This window comes from Ostrea edulis, chromosome 6, assembly GCF_947568905.1.
Source record: "Ostrea edulis chromosome 6, xbOstEdul1.1, whole genome shotgun sequence".
NCBI lineage: Eukaryota > Metazoa > Mollusca > Bivalvia > Ostreida > Ostreidae > Ostrea > Ostrea edulis.
Window position 1 is genome coordinate 69637712 of NC_079169.1, and position 19354 is coordinate 69657065.

Here is a 19354-nt window from a genome sequence, read left to right on the forward strand (position 1 = left end):
TTCCGAGATCTCGTAATGATGTCCAATTCTACCTTTTATACAGAAGAGTTACTAACTTGTAAACCTTACCAGACGTTAAATTCGTGAATCGATATTATTCTGTTGAATTTAGCATAGGTAAAATGAAGAAGATTGCTTCATGATGAACGAAGTAAGATTTCCCCCTTTCAAATTCAACTGTAATCGAATTTCACATAAAACAACATCAACAAACAAGTTTTTAGGAAACTGTCATATTTAATGTAGTTCGAATTATCTCAGTTTGTGAGTCCCTCCAGGTCTTGGATATCATCTCTCTTGATCCTTATTCCCAAAGTTTTATTTCCACACACCCACTCCACAGAAACTGTATGGCCATGATAATATTGATAATTTCTTAAGGAAATATTTACAATTGCTCTGTATTTGTAAATTGTGTTTAAATTGAAAATCCTTTGTAGGATAAGACAGGCGTGGTGACTGTTCTTGATTCCATAGGGAAGCCCAGGACAGCAAAACTTGTCTTAACCACTGACACACTTAGTGTTCTTAAAGAGGAAATAGTGTCAGTTGACAGTAATGGAAATGACCAGATGCTCAATCAGGTATTTCATAATATGTATACCAGTCTTCACGAAAAACTTTGTGAAGCACAGGCCCTTCAGGCCTCCCAGTATAATAATTTTGCAAGCCTGAACAATATTTTACAGGCCCAAAATATTTTTTTCTAATTTGATTACTTGTCATTTGCAAGGTGTTGCATGCTGATTCTACACTATAGATCACAGGCACTTGTTTCTGTAAATGACTTATGACCTCTGTATACTAATAACAACACAAGGTAACTAGCTTCAAATGATACCCCTGAGAATGTCGGCCTTTTGAGCTTCCAGGGAATATGCTATGTAAATGTATTTACTACCGTTGTATTGTACAATTATTCAACTTAAAAACCATGTATGACATGACTGCATTCATTGCCTCTTATCGCCGAAAACTACAACAAAACATGGATTTTCCGTTTTATACCACGAAGTGCTATGTACTGATACCGCACAGAATGAAAATTGTATATTCGTTGTGTTGAAAAATAAAGTCTCATTGTTTTATTATCACAATAAATTGATACGATGTTTATTACCAAAAAATCTTGAACATATTGCTTTGTTAACAAAATAAAAATTTTGAATTGAAGACGCTGTACGCTATTTTTAGTTACTCAAAAAAACCAAAGCTGTTCGTATGTTTCGGGATTTTACATGTCATCAGAAGATAGAAGCTAAGACCTCCCGAGTGGAGATTTAAAAATATTTTCGTGTCGGAATCATTTCTGATGAAGATAATAATGAAATTATGACTTACTGTAAATACAACTTCGTTAACTAGTATGAGAAATATTTCTGCCAATTGCATGTTTCATGCAGATCTATGGAAAGTCAGAGAAAATACAGATAAAAGATTATTTGGAAGTATGCAAAATAGAGCAAGGAAAGTTTTTTTAGTGATGTGTTATTGACTTTGTGATAAGTATTGATGTGGCAAGTACCTGTTGTTACATTGAAGTTTTATGAAACCCACCATAAGTACCAAGAACGCTACAGGCACATTTCAATGTTTTTCGGAGGCGACTGGGCAACCCTTAACATTTTACTGTTATTTTCATGCATGCAAATGAAGATATATTGCAAGAATGGCCCCTCCACTATTTTTGATAGTACTATGTAGTAGTGGATGAGAAGATATTAATGCATGTAAGCTTGAAAGTTATGAATTGAAGCCCTGGAGCAAAGAATGACCCCTCCCAGCCTGAGGGGAAAAATTGAGACAGCATTGACGAACACTATAACATCCCCCCCCCCCCCCCATGCACACACTAATCAAGGTTCTGAAGGTCTTTATCATGACTATTATATTTTTATCATTGTCTGTCATGAAATTTAAACAAGCCATGTGCATCTTCTCCGACAAACCCCCTCCCCTCATCCTTAATATTACGGATCTGTCCCGATATGGAAAAATTCACAGGCATCTGAAGTATGGACACCCCCCCCCTCCCCCCCCCCCTTTCTGATTTTTTGGGGTGGCGATTATTTCTCCAAAATGTGTGGATTCCCTGTCTATTCCATCCTAATTTCGATTTATGTAATCGTAAACTTGCTTTTTTTGTAAGCCTTAAATACCTTATACTGTTTATAATAAGTATATTCTATACTATACCAGTCCAGTAGAAGGCCAATCTCTAAAGCTTGTGAAAAGCGTGAAACAACTACATCAATCGAAATTGGGTTGAGAGAGACAAGGAATCCACACATTTTGGAGGCATTGTCACCGCAAAAAAAAAAAAATCAGAAGGGGGGATTATAGTTATCAGGTGTCTGTGGAAAAAAATATGGGGGGATGGAGTCCCCTTTATTTTTTGTAGCATTTCCCCCCTAATGTTAGTAACTAAATTATATAAAATAAGATCAATTGTGGTTAATGGTCACCATTAAAATCACCATTTTGTCTGTTATTTTTAATTCATCTCTGATGCTCTATCTTTCTATAAATAACTCTAAAGAATTCCAAACGTAATTTTAGAAGAGCGTGCTAGCCAGTCAAAATCGCCCACGTATTCTGTGCGGTATCAGTACATAGCACTTCGTGGTATAAAACGGAAAATCCATTTTTTGTTGCAGTTTTCGGCGATAAGAGGCAATGAATGCAGTCATGTCATACATGGTTTTTAAGTTGAATGATTGTACAATACAACGGTAGTAAATACATTAGCATCGCATATTCCCTGGAGGCTCAAAAGTTCGACATTCTCAGGGGTGCCATTCTGTGTCATTTGAAGCTAGGTACCTTGTGTTGTTATTAGTATACAGAGGTCATAAGTCATTTACAGAAACAAGTGCCTGTGCTATAGATACATGTATGTTCTACTGTAGGAAAATACATATTAAGATGATCATAGTTAGAGAACAACTGAAATCAAAAGGATTATCTTATTTTATTTTTCAACATATTAATCTCGAAGATACCACAGCAGCACATGTTCTACTTTGTTTTGTAAACACCACATACAAAACATTTTGTTTTCTCCAGAATTAAATCTTAGCAAAGGCCCACCCTTGGTCCAATGGGGCATGAATTTTCATTTCTCTTTTCTCCTTGTACAACCGTGTTTTTTTATTTGGATCTGATGGTTGTGATTGCGAAATACGCTCATGAGGTCTGGAATTTCACGGATGAGCCCCTTCCCTACACCGACACTGGAAGTTAATGTAAAATATAGTATGTGTATTTTTTATACATGCACATACTATATATTTACATTAACTTCCAGTGCCCTTGCCTCCCTATACTTCAGAAATTAGGCAGCATGGTTGATCGTTTTTCGATGCGAATCCTGACAAAGTCTGAGTCAACCTCACGCTTTATTTGTAATATATACAAAACATACAATGAAACATTTACAGGCCCGCCGGACTCCTGGGTTAAATATTTTTAGAAGCCCGATCCCGATTTTACTGGCCTCGGGCATCGGGCCACCGGTTAACGTCGAAGACTGGTATACAGTGTGACCGTTGGACCAAGCGAAGCATAAAATGGTCATTGAAGTGTCCCAAAAGATAATCACAATTCTGCTGAGTATGATAAATTATAATTCATTCAAAATATATTTTATATATGAAATTCCCTGTGCGCTAAACGCCCAGTAACATCTAAATAAGAAAGGGGGGCATATGATGATAGGTACAGGATCTGTTTTTATTTAATAATACAGGGAATATACTACCAGGGGACATAAAGCGTGCATCGTGACATCACATTTAGCATCGACCTTTTTCCCTCTTTCTAATGAAACAATTATAAATAACAATACACCTCATGATTTTACAATTTAAAAGACTGGAAACACTTCTAGTATACCGGTCCCCAAAATATTGCGTTAAAATAAATGTTGCCGAAGGCGGTTTAGTATATATATACGATCGCGTGAGTGATTGGGAAAATTGTTAAAACGGCAAAATATCGTAAAATTAAGCCCAAAATTGAATTCCTTGTGTAAAATGAAGTTTTAGAAACTGGTTTTTAAACAGTTTTTTAAATTCAAAATGAAAACAGAATGCAAAAAGACAAATATTTTATGTTCCAAAATCGATAAAATCCATTGTTTAGGAATATTGTGACGTGTGCGTTATCTTACGTAATTCTCCTGAATATTATCGTCACTGATGTTGATGAAGAATGCAAAGTGCATATCTTCTGGGATTGAGAAAGGATATTGATTCTTCCTATTTTACCAAAAAATATTCTAGTAAGTGTAACATTTAGTGAAAAACTTATAAAAAACGTTTTGATTGACATTTTAGTCAACAGATACTTCTGAAATGGGGGCTGCCCAAAACATCCTTGCTTAATTTCTTTAAAATCTATATTATAATAAACTCACATGATCACCTTGACTTATCGGGGGCTGCTGCCCCCGCTTAATTACGCTCAATCGCCGCTGGGCTTTCTAATCAATTTATTTCACGAAACATTGGCGAGTTTCAAGTCTCAGCTTCTGAGGTGAAAATGCAAATGGCGGTGTGTTTACAGTCCGCTTAGCAACGGCAAGGGAAATAACTGCTCATGTACAGTCGCGTGCTATTGGGGACCGGTATACTAGAAACTTCCCAAAGATTGTTAAAACTAAACAAAACTAACCAACAAATTCAAAGTGGTAAAAATGTAAGATTAAATTTTTATTTAAAGAAACTTATGAACACATTCATCTATTTAGTCGTATTACTGATTTTCTATTTGATGATTGGCTAAAAACTGTAACAATGATAATTATCCCATTCATTTTTAACAAACTATGTGTTTGAATTACAAATTGCATGTCAGTCTTGTATTTTTAGCATTCAAAATTAAAACACGAATAACTGTAGAAGCAACTAATGAAGAAAACAAAATGGCAGCGCCAATATGGATCACAAAATTTTCAGTGAACGCATGTAGAGACAGGGATTTATTTAGGGTCTGTAGGGGGCCGAAATAAGGCCCCATTCCCAATGCTAAAAAGCAGGTATTTTTCCCAATTTTTGCTTTGAAATTCCCAAACAATGAAAACAAATCATACAGGGTAGCCAAATCGTTCATAAATCTTCTTCACAGGGCCACAGATTACAATGTTTGCTTCAAAATTCTTAAGTAAACCTAATTTTTTGGCCGTGGCTTATTTGAATGAAGTAAGCTTGGACCAAATTGGAAGTCAGAAGGAGCCCAATTATACCTTAAAGCACTCTGAATTGGGTTTTCCCTATTTCTTTGTATGAAACACTTTTCCCAATTTCAAGCAAATGTTGCTATTTTTCCCAATTGGAAAGGCCCTGGCCCTTGAAATCAAGACCTAAAAAAAACCTTGAGAGGTTATCTCTATTCTTTTGCTGATTTTCTCATTTTTTCTTTTACGTACATGTACATGTTACTTTTAGAGCCTTGATTCGCGGACAGGCCTTTGGCCCGTCCGAGCTTTGCTTGGTATTAAGACATTTTACTGAAATGTAATGCATACATATTTATTCCAACAGTATTATAGTAATGTCACTAATAAAGTTTTTATGTTTATAAACTTGGTCTGCAATTTATACACGAAGACATTGACATTGATAGATGAATCATGACTGATTTAAACAGATTCGAGAGGTACATCTGGTTAGAGATGAACATGGAGGGTTAGGACTCAGTCTTAAAGGAGGTGCAGACTGCGGACTTCCTGTATTTTTATCTAAAATGTCTCCCAATCTTCCAGCTTCAAATTCTGGGAAGCTATTGATTGGAGATGCTATTCTAAAGGTATGTACTTTTTTTTTTTTTTGTTCACGATGCACATTTTCTGTCAATATCTTCTATTTTACAATGTGTACATCACATGGAAACAATATATGCTTAGAGAGTGAGGGAAGCATATGAATAATAGATAGCTATTCTACTGATATTTAAATTATTGGTTTTTTCTGATAGACATGATAGAAGAAAAGTGTGTATTTTCTAACTTATAAACTTATTTAACTATAAGACTGCATAATGATTTTCACATGCTACATTTTTTATAGTAATATTCTTTCATATATTGAATTTTGGAATAATTATGGAATGGGTATTTTAATTAAAAAATGAATTCATGTTCAGTTCAGTATCATTTCTTACATAAAATTTACACAACACTTTTGTACCAGTTTCAATATACAAGTTGTGAGATGAAAGCATTTCTTAGTATCATCAATACATTTCTTACACAGAAAATTAGAATTGAGATTTTATATCTTATTAACAGTCAATGTCAGAGTGTTAATATTTTTTAAAACCACATGCTGCAGTAAATCATCTTCATTATTATCATATCTAATAGTGATTTAATATTCTGTGATTAGTCCCCTACAGGTTTGTAAAACCAAAGAGGACTATAGGCTTCTTCTCCGTCTGTTAGTCAGTCTGTCCCATTGGTTTTCCAGACTTTTACCGTTATGCTTGTGAGGATTAATTTGAAACTTGCAGTGTAGTTTTAGAGTGGCAAACTACAGAACAAGTTCGATTTAAGTAACATTTGATCGACAGGTGTGAAAGAAATTGATTTTAATGTTGTTACGGTTTTTTGTACTTCGGAATCAGGATCATGTTCCGATGGAAAGGCTGTTAAAAGTACGACATCTGAATATAGAGGCAGTCAACAAAACTAGGTTGCTGAAATTGTGTCAAGCTCATTGATCATAAAAAGGACATATCAATGACAATATATATCAAATCTGTTACTTAATCATGTGAGTTTTTTATCTGTAGTCGGTGAACAAAGTCATTACTCAGTTTTAATACCGCATTCCTGCAATCTGATTGACCTTTGACAGTTGATAGTAAGTAGTAATACAAACTAAACAGGGTTCATAAGTCCTTTATAAGTCATTAGAATGCGGATATGAATGTTATTTCAGTGTGTTGTTTAATAGTGTTGAATATGCACAATTGTTTCCCCCACATTCTTTGGCAAAAACAGTGACCCAGATATGATCCTTTTTGAACTGCATTGACTAGGCAAATGGTATGTCACACAATGAGGGAGTTCTGTATTTTATAGGTTGTTTTTATGATTATAGTTATCAAACCCAAATTTACTATGTGACATTTAGAAATTTAGGATACATCATGTACAATGTATGTTACATATTTATGAATTAAATTTAAAAATTGTAAAGTTCTGAGTAAGACTATTTCATCCCTGATAAAAGCTACCTTGTACATGTGTAAACTGTATGAACAGCAAATCAACAAGGTATGAATTACTGGTAAACATGGTGACTTGGTACCAATATTTTAGGTCACAGTTCAAGGTCAAACAACATTCAATGTGCATTCTCTAAAATTACATCCATCAATGTGGTAGGGGACATGTATTACTTATGCAATACTCTCAGAATGCTTGTTAAATGCATATAACTTTTCACAGCTGTTTGTAATATGCTTATTAAGCATGTTCAATTTTTATATTTTCCTCAAAAATTATTTATTCGTAGATAAATGATGTTATATGTGAGACAATGGAACATGATGCTGTTATTGAGACGCTGAAATCTGCAGGAGATACAGTTATTCTGACTGTCAAATATTTCAAACCAGCAGCACTCTTTCTCAAAAGAGGTGAGTATTAATAATTAGTGAAAAGTAACATACAGCATCAACAAAAATAGAAACTTGCCATCAGCATCACTCTGTATATGTGCAGGTTCTAAGTACAGACATTAGATGAGTATTTAACGAAATCATGAAACATATCGTCTGTTTAATTTGCAGAATCACAAAGCAGTTCCAGTTCTCCAGGAGTGAGTACTAGATTTACAATGCTCTGTTATTTGAAGTATTGATGACATATACAGTGATCCCGCATTATAAGGCCTACATTTGTACCATGGCCATTTTGGCATTATAACAGGAGTCTAATAGGGGATCTCTGTGTATTTGATGTATATATGGTATAATATACCCTGCATAATTTTTCTGCTTTGTTTCATAGATTCAACTTAACTGTAGTAATTTCTTTTTGAATTTACACCTGTGTATTCCCATAATGCAAAATTAGGATTAAGATGCATCCTTTTTATTGATAGGCATTACCTAACCTAAAAATGATTTCATTTTCTGTTTACTGTATTTCAGAGTTCTCAGTCTCCGTCCCTCCCAGAACTTGAACGACAGTGGGTGGTGTGTGTTACTATCCCCCTGCTGTTTGCCTACCTGTCCAGATTTATTCCTGGAACAGACAAACTTAGGTAAAATACTCCTGATCAACATTGAAATTGATAATGATGAAGTCATATAATATTATTGCAGGTGAAGTGTAGAAAAAAAATGACAGGAAGTTAACAAATGCAGTTGGCACTAAGACAGTTCGCATTACTCTGTATATAGCTTTGATATGTATTACCATTCAGCTTGACTTTTACTGTTTGATTGCAAAAGAAAAAAATCAGATTATTCACATTAATCAGTATAGCTCACATAATCGATATACAGTGTACATCCCCTGTATATTCAAGTTATGATTCCCCCCCCCCCCCCCCTTTGGTTTTAATTCTCCATGCAGTAATTTTGATAATTTTAAATGAAAAGCTATATTTTGATAATCTTAAATGAAAAGCTATACATACCCAGGAAAGCAGGGATGATGAAATATGCATTTAAGGTCTTAACTATTACAGAACCAATGCCTTCGAAGTTGTTGGAGTGAACTCTGCTTCAACAGGGGTTGTATTATGTGAAGACAGCAGATCATTGGCTGATTGGATCAGAGCAATAACCAATAATATATCAGCATTGTTGAATCATATGGTATGTGCGTAATTGGGATCTTATAAATTTTGATAATACGTATTTTTTTAATAACCGTCTAACCCCCCCACCCCCCCAAAAAAAATAAGAACCTAACAGCACATGAATGCATTAAGTTTATGATCATATTTTTAAAATATCTGCAGTGTATTTCCCTGTTCTGAATTCTACATTATAAACTTGATAAGAAGCCATTTGTAAATTAAGTTAGAATAAAAAATTCATTTCAGGTAAAAATGAGTAACAGATTATTGATTCCAGAAGATCAAGTAAGTTGTACATAGATGAATGGTGCATTTAATGAATAGCACATGTAAAAATATGCATAAAAAGTTCACTGAATTAATGTCCTGGTTTCATTATTAGGTTGTTCACATGACCTGGACACAGGAAAGAGTATCCCCCATGCGACACTTTCAAGCCTGGAAACCCAAGTTTTTATGTCTTAAAGGAGCCGAAATCTGTCTCTTTGATGTCCCTCCAGTAAGCTTTCAAATTAAATCCTGTCTGTTTAATGTTCCTCCAGTAAGCTTTCAAATTATATCCTGTCTGTTTAATGTTCCTCCAGTAAGCTTTCAAATTATATCCTGTCTGTTTGATGTTCCTCCAGTAAGCTTTTCAAATTACAGTGAAACTTCTCCAAACCGGCCCCTCAGAAAACCGGTTCTCCCTGAATATCGGCCGATTTTCAAAGTCCCGGCAGAAACCTTAACATTTCCTTACAAAGAAAGTCTCACAAAACCGGCCACCCCTGAAAACCGGACATCAGCCACTTTTTAAAGTACAATTGTTAACAAACATGTGTAAATTACCCTTATAATACCAGCCACTATTGGAAGACTAGAAAATTTTGGCCTGAGGGGTGATTAAGACTGGCCAGGTGTGAAAAATGACTGACCTACAGGCCAGGTGGGAAATTATCAACTGGAGGTGTGAAAAACACTAGTGGCCTCTATAAGTTCTATAGTTTACCTGTGCTGTCCAGGGTGTTAATTGGAGCTTGGCTAATCCAAGTGACCCTTTCAAATTTCTGTATGAAATGTTATAAACAGATATGCATATATTGAATGAATACAATCAATATGCCATATTGTTGCACCATGGATATAAGCGGTAGTTAATAAACAACAAACCCATGACTGTTAATGATAATTTTCAATAGATAAATGAGTTTTGGGGGGTTTCAATAGACTTAAAATTCCTAAGAAACATCTAAATTAAAATTATATATTTACCTACTGTACTTTTCAAAAATGTCAAAACAAATTTGTTAACGATATAAGCAATGGACGTAAACAGAGTTTTTATAGGTAAGAAAAATTCCAATAATAGGCATCTGTGTTTTCTTTATGTGTCCTGTTATGAATTTTTAGTTAAAATTAGATGATTGCAGCAAGACTCTTTTTTGTAAAAATTACCTGTAGGTACAAGCGGACTAGTTTGACCTCCACCAATAATTGATCATAGATCCCCATATCAAAGTGAGCAGTACCTACTCTGGGTATTAATTGCAGCAATCAAATGGCTATGTGTTTGTTTTGTTTATTAAAACATAAGCCGAAATTCTACATAAATGCTGCTAGTCTACAAATTTCAATACATATATCAAATGCAGTTTTATTTAATTGGACTGTTTTCCATTATCTATGCATGTCAATATAAAAATGTTTATTCATGTTTAATTAGTTTTAGTGCTATAAATTGAAAATAAACATGTTAGTAAATGATTTTTGTTTTATTTCCAATAGTGAAATAATAGTCCTTGAACACCATATTATATGGTTTGTGGTATGTCAATGAAATATTTAATAAAAATTGAGCTGAAATGTCTCTATAAATGCTAAATTCTCGGTATACCGGCCACCCCTCTAAACCGGCTGTTTTTGTCGGTCCGACAGCTGGCCGGTTTAGAGAAGTTTCACTGTATATCCTGTCTGTTTGATGTTCCTCCAGTAAGCTTTCAAATTAAATCCTGTCTGTTTTCCTCCAGTAAGCTTTCAAATTAAATTCTGACCGTTTGTTTAACAATTGCACATAACAATGGAGAAATAATGAATATTCTACTGTAAACTGCATAGTAGGTGTCACGTCTGTTCGGGTATCTTTTTTCTCTCCTCACTCTAAGCATTCAACAGCGCCTGTCACATGAATACACTATTGTGTACTGAGTAATGAAATGAGACTCTTTATATTTATAGATGCAGACAAGAGATTGGGTTCGCTGTGACACTGTGTTCAAAGTGTACGAGTGCATGTTTAAGGTCCTTAAGGTACTGAAAGTCCTTACTTAGAAATATTTACCAGTACTCTAAATGTCTTTTGTGCATTGTCTTTTCTTTCTGTGATATTCCTTTTACATCCAGAATTTGAGTAAATTCAATAGATAACAGCATGAACAAGAAAGAGATCCTGTTACAGTCAACTCTCGATAAACCGCCACCTTTTGTTCTTATGAAATTATGGCATTATAACGAATTTGGCGATGAATTGAATTACTGCCATCTTGAAGAAATAGAGTTACCGTTCTTTTATATGTAAGAGTTATCTTTCCTCTATTTACAATACTTATGTAAGCGAGCGATCGGGTAACATTCGGTAAAACAATCCTGTCTCGTCTATGTTATAAATATCTTTCAAATCATAATTTTTCATTACTTCTATTGCCTCTTTCCGGCCATCAATAATCAAACTCACATCAATCCCGGCACTTTCACCGCTTATAATTCTGGAAGAAATTCCATGACGTTGTTTGAAACGAGTTAGCCACCCTTCAGAATATTTGAAATTGGATATCCTAGCTCTACACCATACTGTTTTCCCTTTTCAATTATCACATCCCCGGTAACAGGAATGTTTTTTGTCCTGACTTGCGTAAACCACATACACAACGCCTTTTCTAAGTCAGTATTAAGTGCACTGCAGTGCCGTTTCCTGGCAGGCGAGCCTTCAGAGATTGGGTCAGGGTCGGCAAGAATTGCATCCTTTGCTGCTAAGATGTCGCCCACTGTTCTTCTTTTGGCATAATGATTATGCCATTATTTATAGACTTTTCCCATAAAACAGAAAAATGATTTGCAATATCCTGATGGGTACATTTTGGATGATGTCCTTGGTACGTAATGATTTGCTTTTTCTCATCGAAATTTAACAGGACCCTCTTTCGTGGCGAAGCCATAGCTAAATTGAAATGTGTTTCTATGATGTATAACCAACTTGACTACAGTTCATTTCGAGTAATTTTCTTGTTTATTCAATACAGCAATTACTGGGATCCTTCTGTCCAGGTGTACGCCGGAAATCAATAATGACCAATTTACTGTTTCACTGACCACGTGCACCCATGGCGGTTTATCGAGATAATTAACACGTTGAAATAGACTTTTGTAATGAAAACACTGTGGCAAATGGCGATAGCGAATTTGGCGTTTTAATGAGAGTTTTAAGTAACAGGAAAAATGTTCCTAGAAAAATGCGGCGTTATAACGAAAATGGCGATGAATTGAGTGGCGATAATTCGAGAGTTACCTGTATTTAAGTAATAAGAACGAGATCAAGTGGTGTAGTAGTATGCTTCAGGGTCTGTAAGTAATAAGGGATCATTTATAATCTCTGTATGATGTAGATACAGAAGTTGGCCAGAAGGACTTTATGGTAGTTTTAATCACACACAGGAAACATGATTCCTTACACAGGGTTATATATCAGTTTATATATAGAATATATACCAGTTTATATATAGTATATATACCAGTTTATATATACATATAGAATATATACCAGTTTATATATAGAATATATACCAGTTTATATATAGAATATATACCAGTTTATATATAGAATAAATACCCGTTTATATATAGAATATATACCCGTTTATATATAGAATATATACCAGTTTATATATAGTATATATACCAGTTTATATATAGAATATATACCAGTTTATATATAGAATATATACCAGTTTATATATAGTATATATACCAGTTCATATATTGGAGAAAAATATTCTCACGTGTAGCAGGGTCATAGTTCGTCATATTGATATGCAAGCACCCCCAGATAGTGTATAATTAAGTTTGGTCAAACTGTTGCTCCCAGAAGTAGGGTGGGGCCACAATAGGGGATCATATTTTTACATGGGAATATATAGGGAAACATCATTAAAAATCTTTTCTCAAGATGAGTAGGGCTATGATTAGCCATATTAATATGCAAGCATCTTCAGGTAGTTTGAATTTGTTTGCTTCAGGGACCCTAGAGTTGGGTGGGGCCACAATGGATGATCAGAGTTTTATTTAGGAATATACAGGGGATTAATTAAAACTAATTCTTTTTAAGAGTAGCAGGGCCCCACTAAATCATATCCAAATGCAAACATTCCTAGGTTTATGGATTCAAGTTTTTTTCTCTTCAAATCATTAACTCTGGGGTTAGGGTGGATCAAATTATACATAATGCATGTACATGTATACAAGAAAGAAAATCTTTTAAAAGTATTCTTCTCCAAAACAGCAAGGTCATGTTAGTCATATTGGGTATTGAGACATCATAATGTTGTGTGAATTCAAGTTCAGTTGCATGGATGTCTTGACCATTTTGGGCTAGGTTTAGGGACAATATGGGAATTAAAAGTTTTTATGCGAATAAAGATTATAAATTTTTTTTTTTTGAAATTTACAGCTAAAGAAGAGCAGGGCTGGAGTGACTCGGATTAGTGATAAGGTCAATGGGCCTCATGTTTTTTTGTTTCTAAGAATGATAGTGAGAAAAGCACATGCATGACAAGCTCGCTTCAATAATTACACATATTAGTCACGTGACTTGCTCTTTATCAGCTGATAAATGATGGGGATTACCCATAGTGCTCTGGGAAAATGTCGCCATCACTGCAGAACTCGTGTTTTTCTCATCTAAAATTCATTTTAGGGACATCCCATGAATTATGTAAGTTTCTCCTGGTTTGAAAATAATTATCAAATCACAGATGGCGTATTGGAAGTATTACTGAAGCTCTGCTACCGATTACATAGCGCTTCGAAATATGTAACGTCACAATGCATAAATTTTTTGTCAAGTCATCTCCAAATATATACGAACTTACCATCATAACAATGAACTAAATTCACAAGTTAATTCTTTTGAAATTCATTTTGTTAATTTTATGTGTGTATTTCAAACAATCTACATGTATTATACAGAAATTTTTATTCTCTTTGATTATTCGTCTCTTTAAGTGACTGATGAAAACTTTGTCTGCTGTCAACAACTCAAACATGGAAACTGCCATTGTGTGTATGTGTAGCAGTTGTAATAAAAGCTACAACAACTGCTAAATATTCCTCACATTAAATGAATAGATGGAACAAATGTTTTAGGTCATGTTGTAAGACATTCACTCATCTCAACGGTCACACTGTAAAACATATTAATGGTTTGATTTGCCATATCTGTAACCTTGACCTGAGAATGTGTCCATTTGATATAGACATGAAGAATATCAGCCTTTATCTCATTTAATCAGGATGTAGAGCTTTTGGATGATCGTCAGCACTGCTGCACTATACACTGTGGTACCGGAGAGAAGTTTTACCTGAGTCTAGAGAGTCGATCTGATCTCCTACAGCTGGAGAAAGCTTGGTACAGAACCAACCACACCAGTATAACCAGCGTAAAGGTAAATATAGAATCTCGGTATAACCAGTGTAGATATAGAATCTCAGTATAATCTGTGTAATATAACCAGTCTAAATATAGAATCTCGGTATAACCAGTGTAAATATAGAATCTCAGTATAACCAGTGTAAATATAGAATCTCAGTATAACCAGTGTAAATATAGAATCTCTATAACCTGTGTAATATAACCAGTGTAAATATAGAATCTCAGTGTAACAAGTGTAAATTTAGAATCTCTGTATAACCTGTGTAATATAACCAGTGTAAATACAGAATCTCAATATAACCTGTGTAATATAACCAGTGTAAATATAGAATCTCGGTATAACCAGTGTAAATATAGAATCTCGGTATAACCAGTGTAAATAAATCTCAGTATAATCAACATAAAGGTAAATATATAGTACGACCAGTGTGGATCCTGTATTAGACCTCATTCCCCCTGCAGTGTGATAATCCTTCTCGTGCTATCCCGCCATGGGATTTCATCACGGGGCGGAGTGACACCCCCGCAGTGTCTCAGTATAACCAGCATAACATAAACTCAGTATCTTAGTAATTTCATTTGGTGACTGGATTTCTTCATTTCAGTAACAGTACAATTCAATAATATACTGCATTCTACTACAACTCATAGTCCTCTTATTATAAATTTACATATCCCAGTTTGTCCAAGCACAAATTGAAATTTCAGTTTATACAGATAGAGTATAAATCAAAATTCTACCTTCAAGGATCCCCTATCTTACTGGATATCAATTTGTGTGTAAACGTAAATGTATGTGTGTAACGTAAATGTATGTGTGTAATGTATATGTATGTGTGTACAGTCACTTGGGTTGAGATTCTTGGTATGTATTTCAGAGCAAAACGTTTGGTTGCACTTGGAGAGGAATGCTGTCTGGATTGATCCTCGATCTGGATTCTGGATTTTCTTTGTATGATAATGCTTCGAAGGTAAGGATTAATGCGATCGGAATAGATTTTTGGCATGTTTTGTTTCTTCGTCATTAAGGTTTGTAATTTGTTTTCAATCTCTCTGTGTGATTTCACAGAGCTATATGTGGACATACAAATTCTCTCAACTGAAAGGATCATCTGATGATAACAGATCCAAACTGAGATTACATTTCCACAGTGCTGAGAATCCAAACAATGTGGAAACAAGAGTAAGTTACAAATAAACAAAATGTAAACTGTGTTCAGTGTTCTCTTGTATTTAAATCCTATCAGTTACCCAATACGATACATGTATAAGATGTTAATCAGATGTGTAATATTCCTTGCGTTAATCAACACATTATTACACCAGGGATTTTAAGACAATACACAATTTTATAACTGTTTTTTGAACACTTTGAATAATTTAAAATCTTGCAAATATATTTTGATTACTTTACACCAACCTTCATTTGAGTTTTGGATGAATCATTCCATCTTCACTGATTTATCAGAGGAAATAACACAATGCCTACCCAAAATTTAAGCATTGTAATTGAAATAGTTACTGTTTACATGTACATGAATTTCTTTACTTCTTACTACATGAAATTCCTACATGGGATTTTAAAAAAAGCAATCATTTCTTCATGATCAGTTAAGAAAAGTGAAAATTTAATTCATGCAAATTTAGTATGCTCATTTCGGACTGATTCTTGGGGAAAATGACGTGGAAAAAACCTGATATACAGTGTCAGTTGATAAAGAGAATTATATCAGTTTTTAAATTTTAATCATTTGTTCTGTTTTTGTAGGAGATTCACTGCTCCAGTCTTCACACCCTTCTGTTCTGTATCCATGCCTTTTTGTCTGCTAAGCTGGCCTCGGTAGATCCCATGTTTCTCGGAAGCCATTAACATTTACCATCAGAATTACTGCAGACATCGACAGAGAATCATAAATTGTGTATGCAGCTATTTTTGCCCCTCTTTTAAACAGAACTGTAAATTCTGTTCTTCTTGGTTTTAGAATAGTGTTAAATCTACTTTAATACCATTTAATGATATTGAATTGTCTTTGTGGTGTGGCACATAATTGTGTGATGCAGGAGTTCAGTCCCTTTACTTATCAGTAGATGGTACATTATTGTGTGATGCAGGAGTTCAGTCCCTTTACTTATCAGTAGATGGTACATTATTGTGTGATGCAGGAGTTCAGTCCCTTTACTTATCTGTAGCTGGTACATTATTGTGTGATGTAGGAGTTAAGTCCTGTTAGCTATCTGTAGATCTGTCTGTATATTGTTTATATGAATCTTTATAGAAATATTGTATCAGCTTAATGGCTTATAAAAGATTTTTTTTGTCTGAAGTTAGCATTTCTTGTATCTCATGATATTTTATCTATGGTAACTCCGTAATTTTAGTCTATCAGTCAGATAACTTTTCTCAGAGAAAGATTATTTTTTAATACATATTTTTCTCTTATATTTGATATTTATTTATCTTATTTAGGATTTTATATTAGCTGGAAAAATATTTTTGTTTACTCAATGTCTTACTTAAAGTACATGTACATACATACATGTATTTGTAGATGTGTTCACTTGTTACAATGTTAATTTCAACTTTATTTCTGTTTGTTGAATTTCAAAAAGCTTGAGTCTGATTGAATAACTATCTGTCATGAGATGATGTGTATGTTGCATGAAAGACCTTAAATACTGCTGTCCAAAGACATTTTCAAAATCTTCTTGATGGTCAGGGTAACTAAACAAGAGGGCTGATATGGTAACTCTGCTATTTCTTGTTGCATTTCTGATGCAGCAGTGAAAAGATGCAGTTTTCATGGTACGTTTTATTAACCATTTCCTAGGTTGATTTTCTAGATGTTATGTTGTTTCATTATTAGATATCATTACAATAATCTCCTCTGACTGTATAAATTCATTTCATATCATTTGTAACATTTGAATTTGATGAATACCGATGTCTTTTATAACTGTGTTTGCCACAATTCCACTTTTTTAAATGGCTGTTACATATTTGCATGACCCTCCCCTCCCCTGTTATCTGAGTTTTCTAATCTCAGTGGTGCTAGTATTCTGTGTTATGATGTGGTTGCTAATAGTTACAGAGTAATTTTTTTATCATAGAAATTGAGCTTTATTGTGGCTGTTGTTAAGCTTTCATCTGTTACTTTCTGTCGTTTGATTCATTAATGTTATAACTGTTAAATGAATTAAATAGAAAAGGTTGTACCAGTACATTGAATGTGAGAAGTGGGATATTTTCTTTAAAAGTGTGTTAGGAATTTGAAATCTGGAAAGAGTAAAGGAACTTATATTGTGAGTAATTTGGGCTAAAATACATGATCAACTGTTCCTACTTCCATTGAGAAATAATGCATGCTATTCGTCCTTTGGAGTATATACTGTATTTCATAAATTATAGCTGGGGAATCTGCTTGTGTGTGACTAGGATAGTTGATGGCTAGCTTTGTTAACTTTCACACTGTCTTCCCACTGTTTGCTATTGTTTATACTGTTATAGTATTTTATAGTAGATAGTTATTTGTTACTGATGTCAAATCTTTGATCCGCCCTTTCACAATTTTGGGTCTGATTTGATCCACCCTTTCACAATTTTGGGTCTGATAGAGGTACATATGTTTGTTTGATGCAAGTATAATGCTTTAAGCCATGCACAATCACTGCAATGTTATTGTCAGAGTAGAAGTTAATAACTGTTGTCATATTCTGATTAAGCACCTGAATGTCATGTTTGAAGGAACGCAATTTGTTCTGTGTAGATGGTTTAACATACTTTAATAAGACATCTCTGCTGTTTATTTTAAAACAGTAAAACTAATGTTAGAATGGTGATTTTAAGGCCTAAATTAAACTTGTTTGTTTTTCCTTTTCTACCAATATGGGAAAAAAAATGATTACCGGTAGCCTCAGAAATTGTTTTTTCCTGTTTTTTCTGATGAAATTTTTCCTCTTTTTTGAATTCTAAATTATGAGACCTTTCCAGGTTTAATATTCCCTTGTGCAAGTTGACTTGTAATGCAATTTCTTTCATTATCTTTACATGTAGTCAAAAGACATTGCATGTGACTATTTTACATTTTTGGGGCTCAAAATAACTATCCATAGGCAGAGACATATATAACAGAGATATATAAGCAACTTTCTCACTATATAATAAAAGTACCCTGTCTTAAGGTTTTGGTGATAGGAATGGAACTATTGAACTTGATATTTTATATTACTACATGTACAATGTTATATATAATTTCAATTGAAGTGTGCATATTATTAATTAACCAGAGACGGAAAAGGGGGGTAATATTAAACTTTGTGAAGTTTCTGATCTTTGTTAATATATGTCTCTTTGATAGATCAAAACTGTGAATCACAAGGGGAAAACAATATCTTATTCTAAACTGTGAAACAATATCTTATTCTAAGCCTAATTAAGAATAGTCCGTGTGTGTGTTCTCTGAAATTTTGCTTAAATTCGTGTTTTCTTGTACATGTAGTTGATGTTGGGGGGAAAAAAATCATAGCTTGTTTTAATATCCATTTCATTACCTTAATTTAAGACTTGGAATATTGAATTGAATTAGAACAATGATTTAATGAATAAAACAGAATGTAATCTTTGCGTATAATACACTTATATTCTATAATATTCAGCAAGTATAAAATGAATGCAGTGGTAATGTTGTGTGTGTATTACTGTGTATACCTACATCCTCACATCAGGGATACCCAAGTCCACTCGTGAGGTGGTGTACATGTAGCTGTTAACATGCCTGTGCAATATTTATAAGTGCAATAAAACTCAGAACAATTTTTTTTCGGTGTTTTTATCAGTTGAGACAGATGACTAAAAGGATAC

General features: G+C 34.0%; 1 protein-coding gene across 1 annotated transcript; it reads left to right on the forward strand.

The window, feature by feature from the left end:
- Positions 1–24: 24 nt before the first annotated feature.
- Positions 25–19308, forward strand: LOC125647516 (gamma-1-syntrophin-like). Its single transcript, XM_048874205.2, has 14 exons — positions 25–151; positions 441–584; positions 5650–5808; positions 7521–7644; positions 7798–7826; positions 8161–8273; positions 8703–8832; positions 9063–9101; positions 9199–9315; positions 11031–11102; positions 14357–14509; positions 15375–15467; positions 15566–15679; positions 16265–19308. Exons 1-14 carry the CDS (start codon positions 140–142, stop codon positions 16364–16366), a joined length of 1401 nt encoding a protein of 466 aa, XP_048730162.2. The 5' UTR covers positions 25–139; the 3' UTR covers positions 16367–19308.
- Positions 19309–19354: the final 46 nt, after the last annotated feature.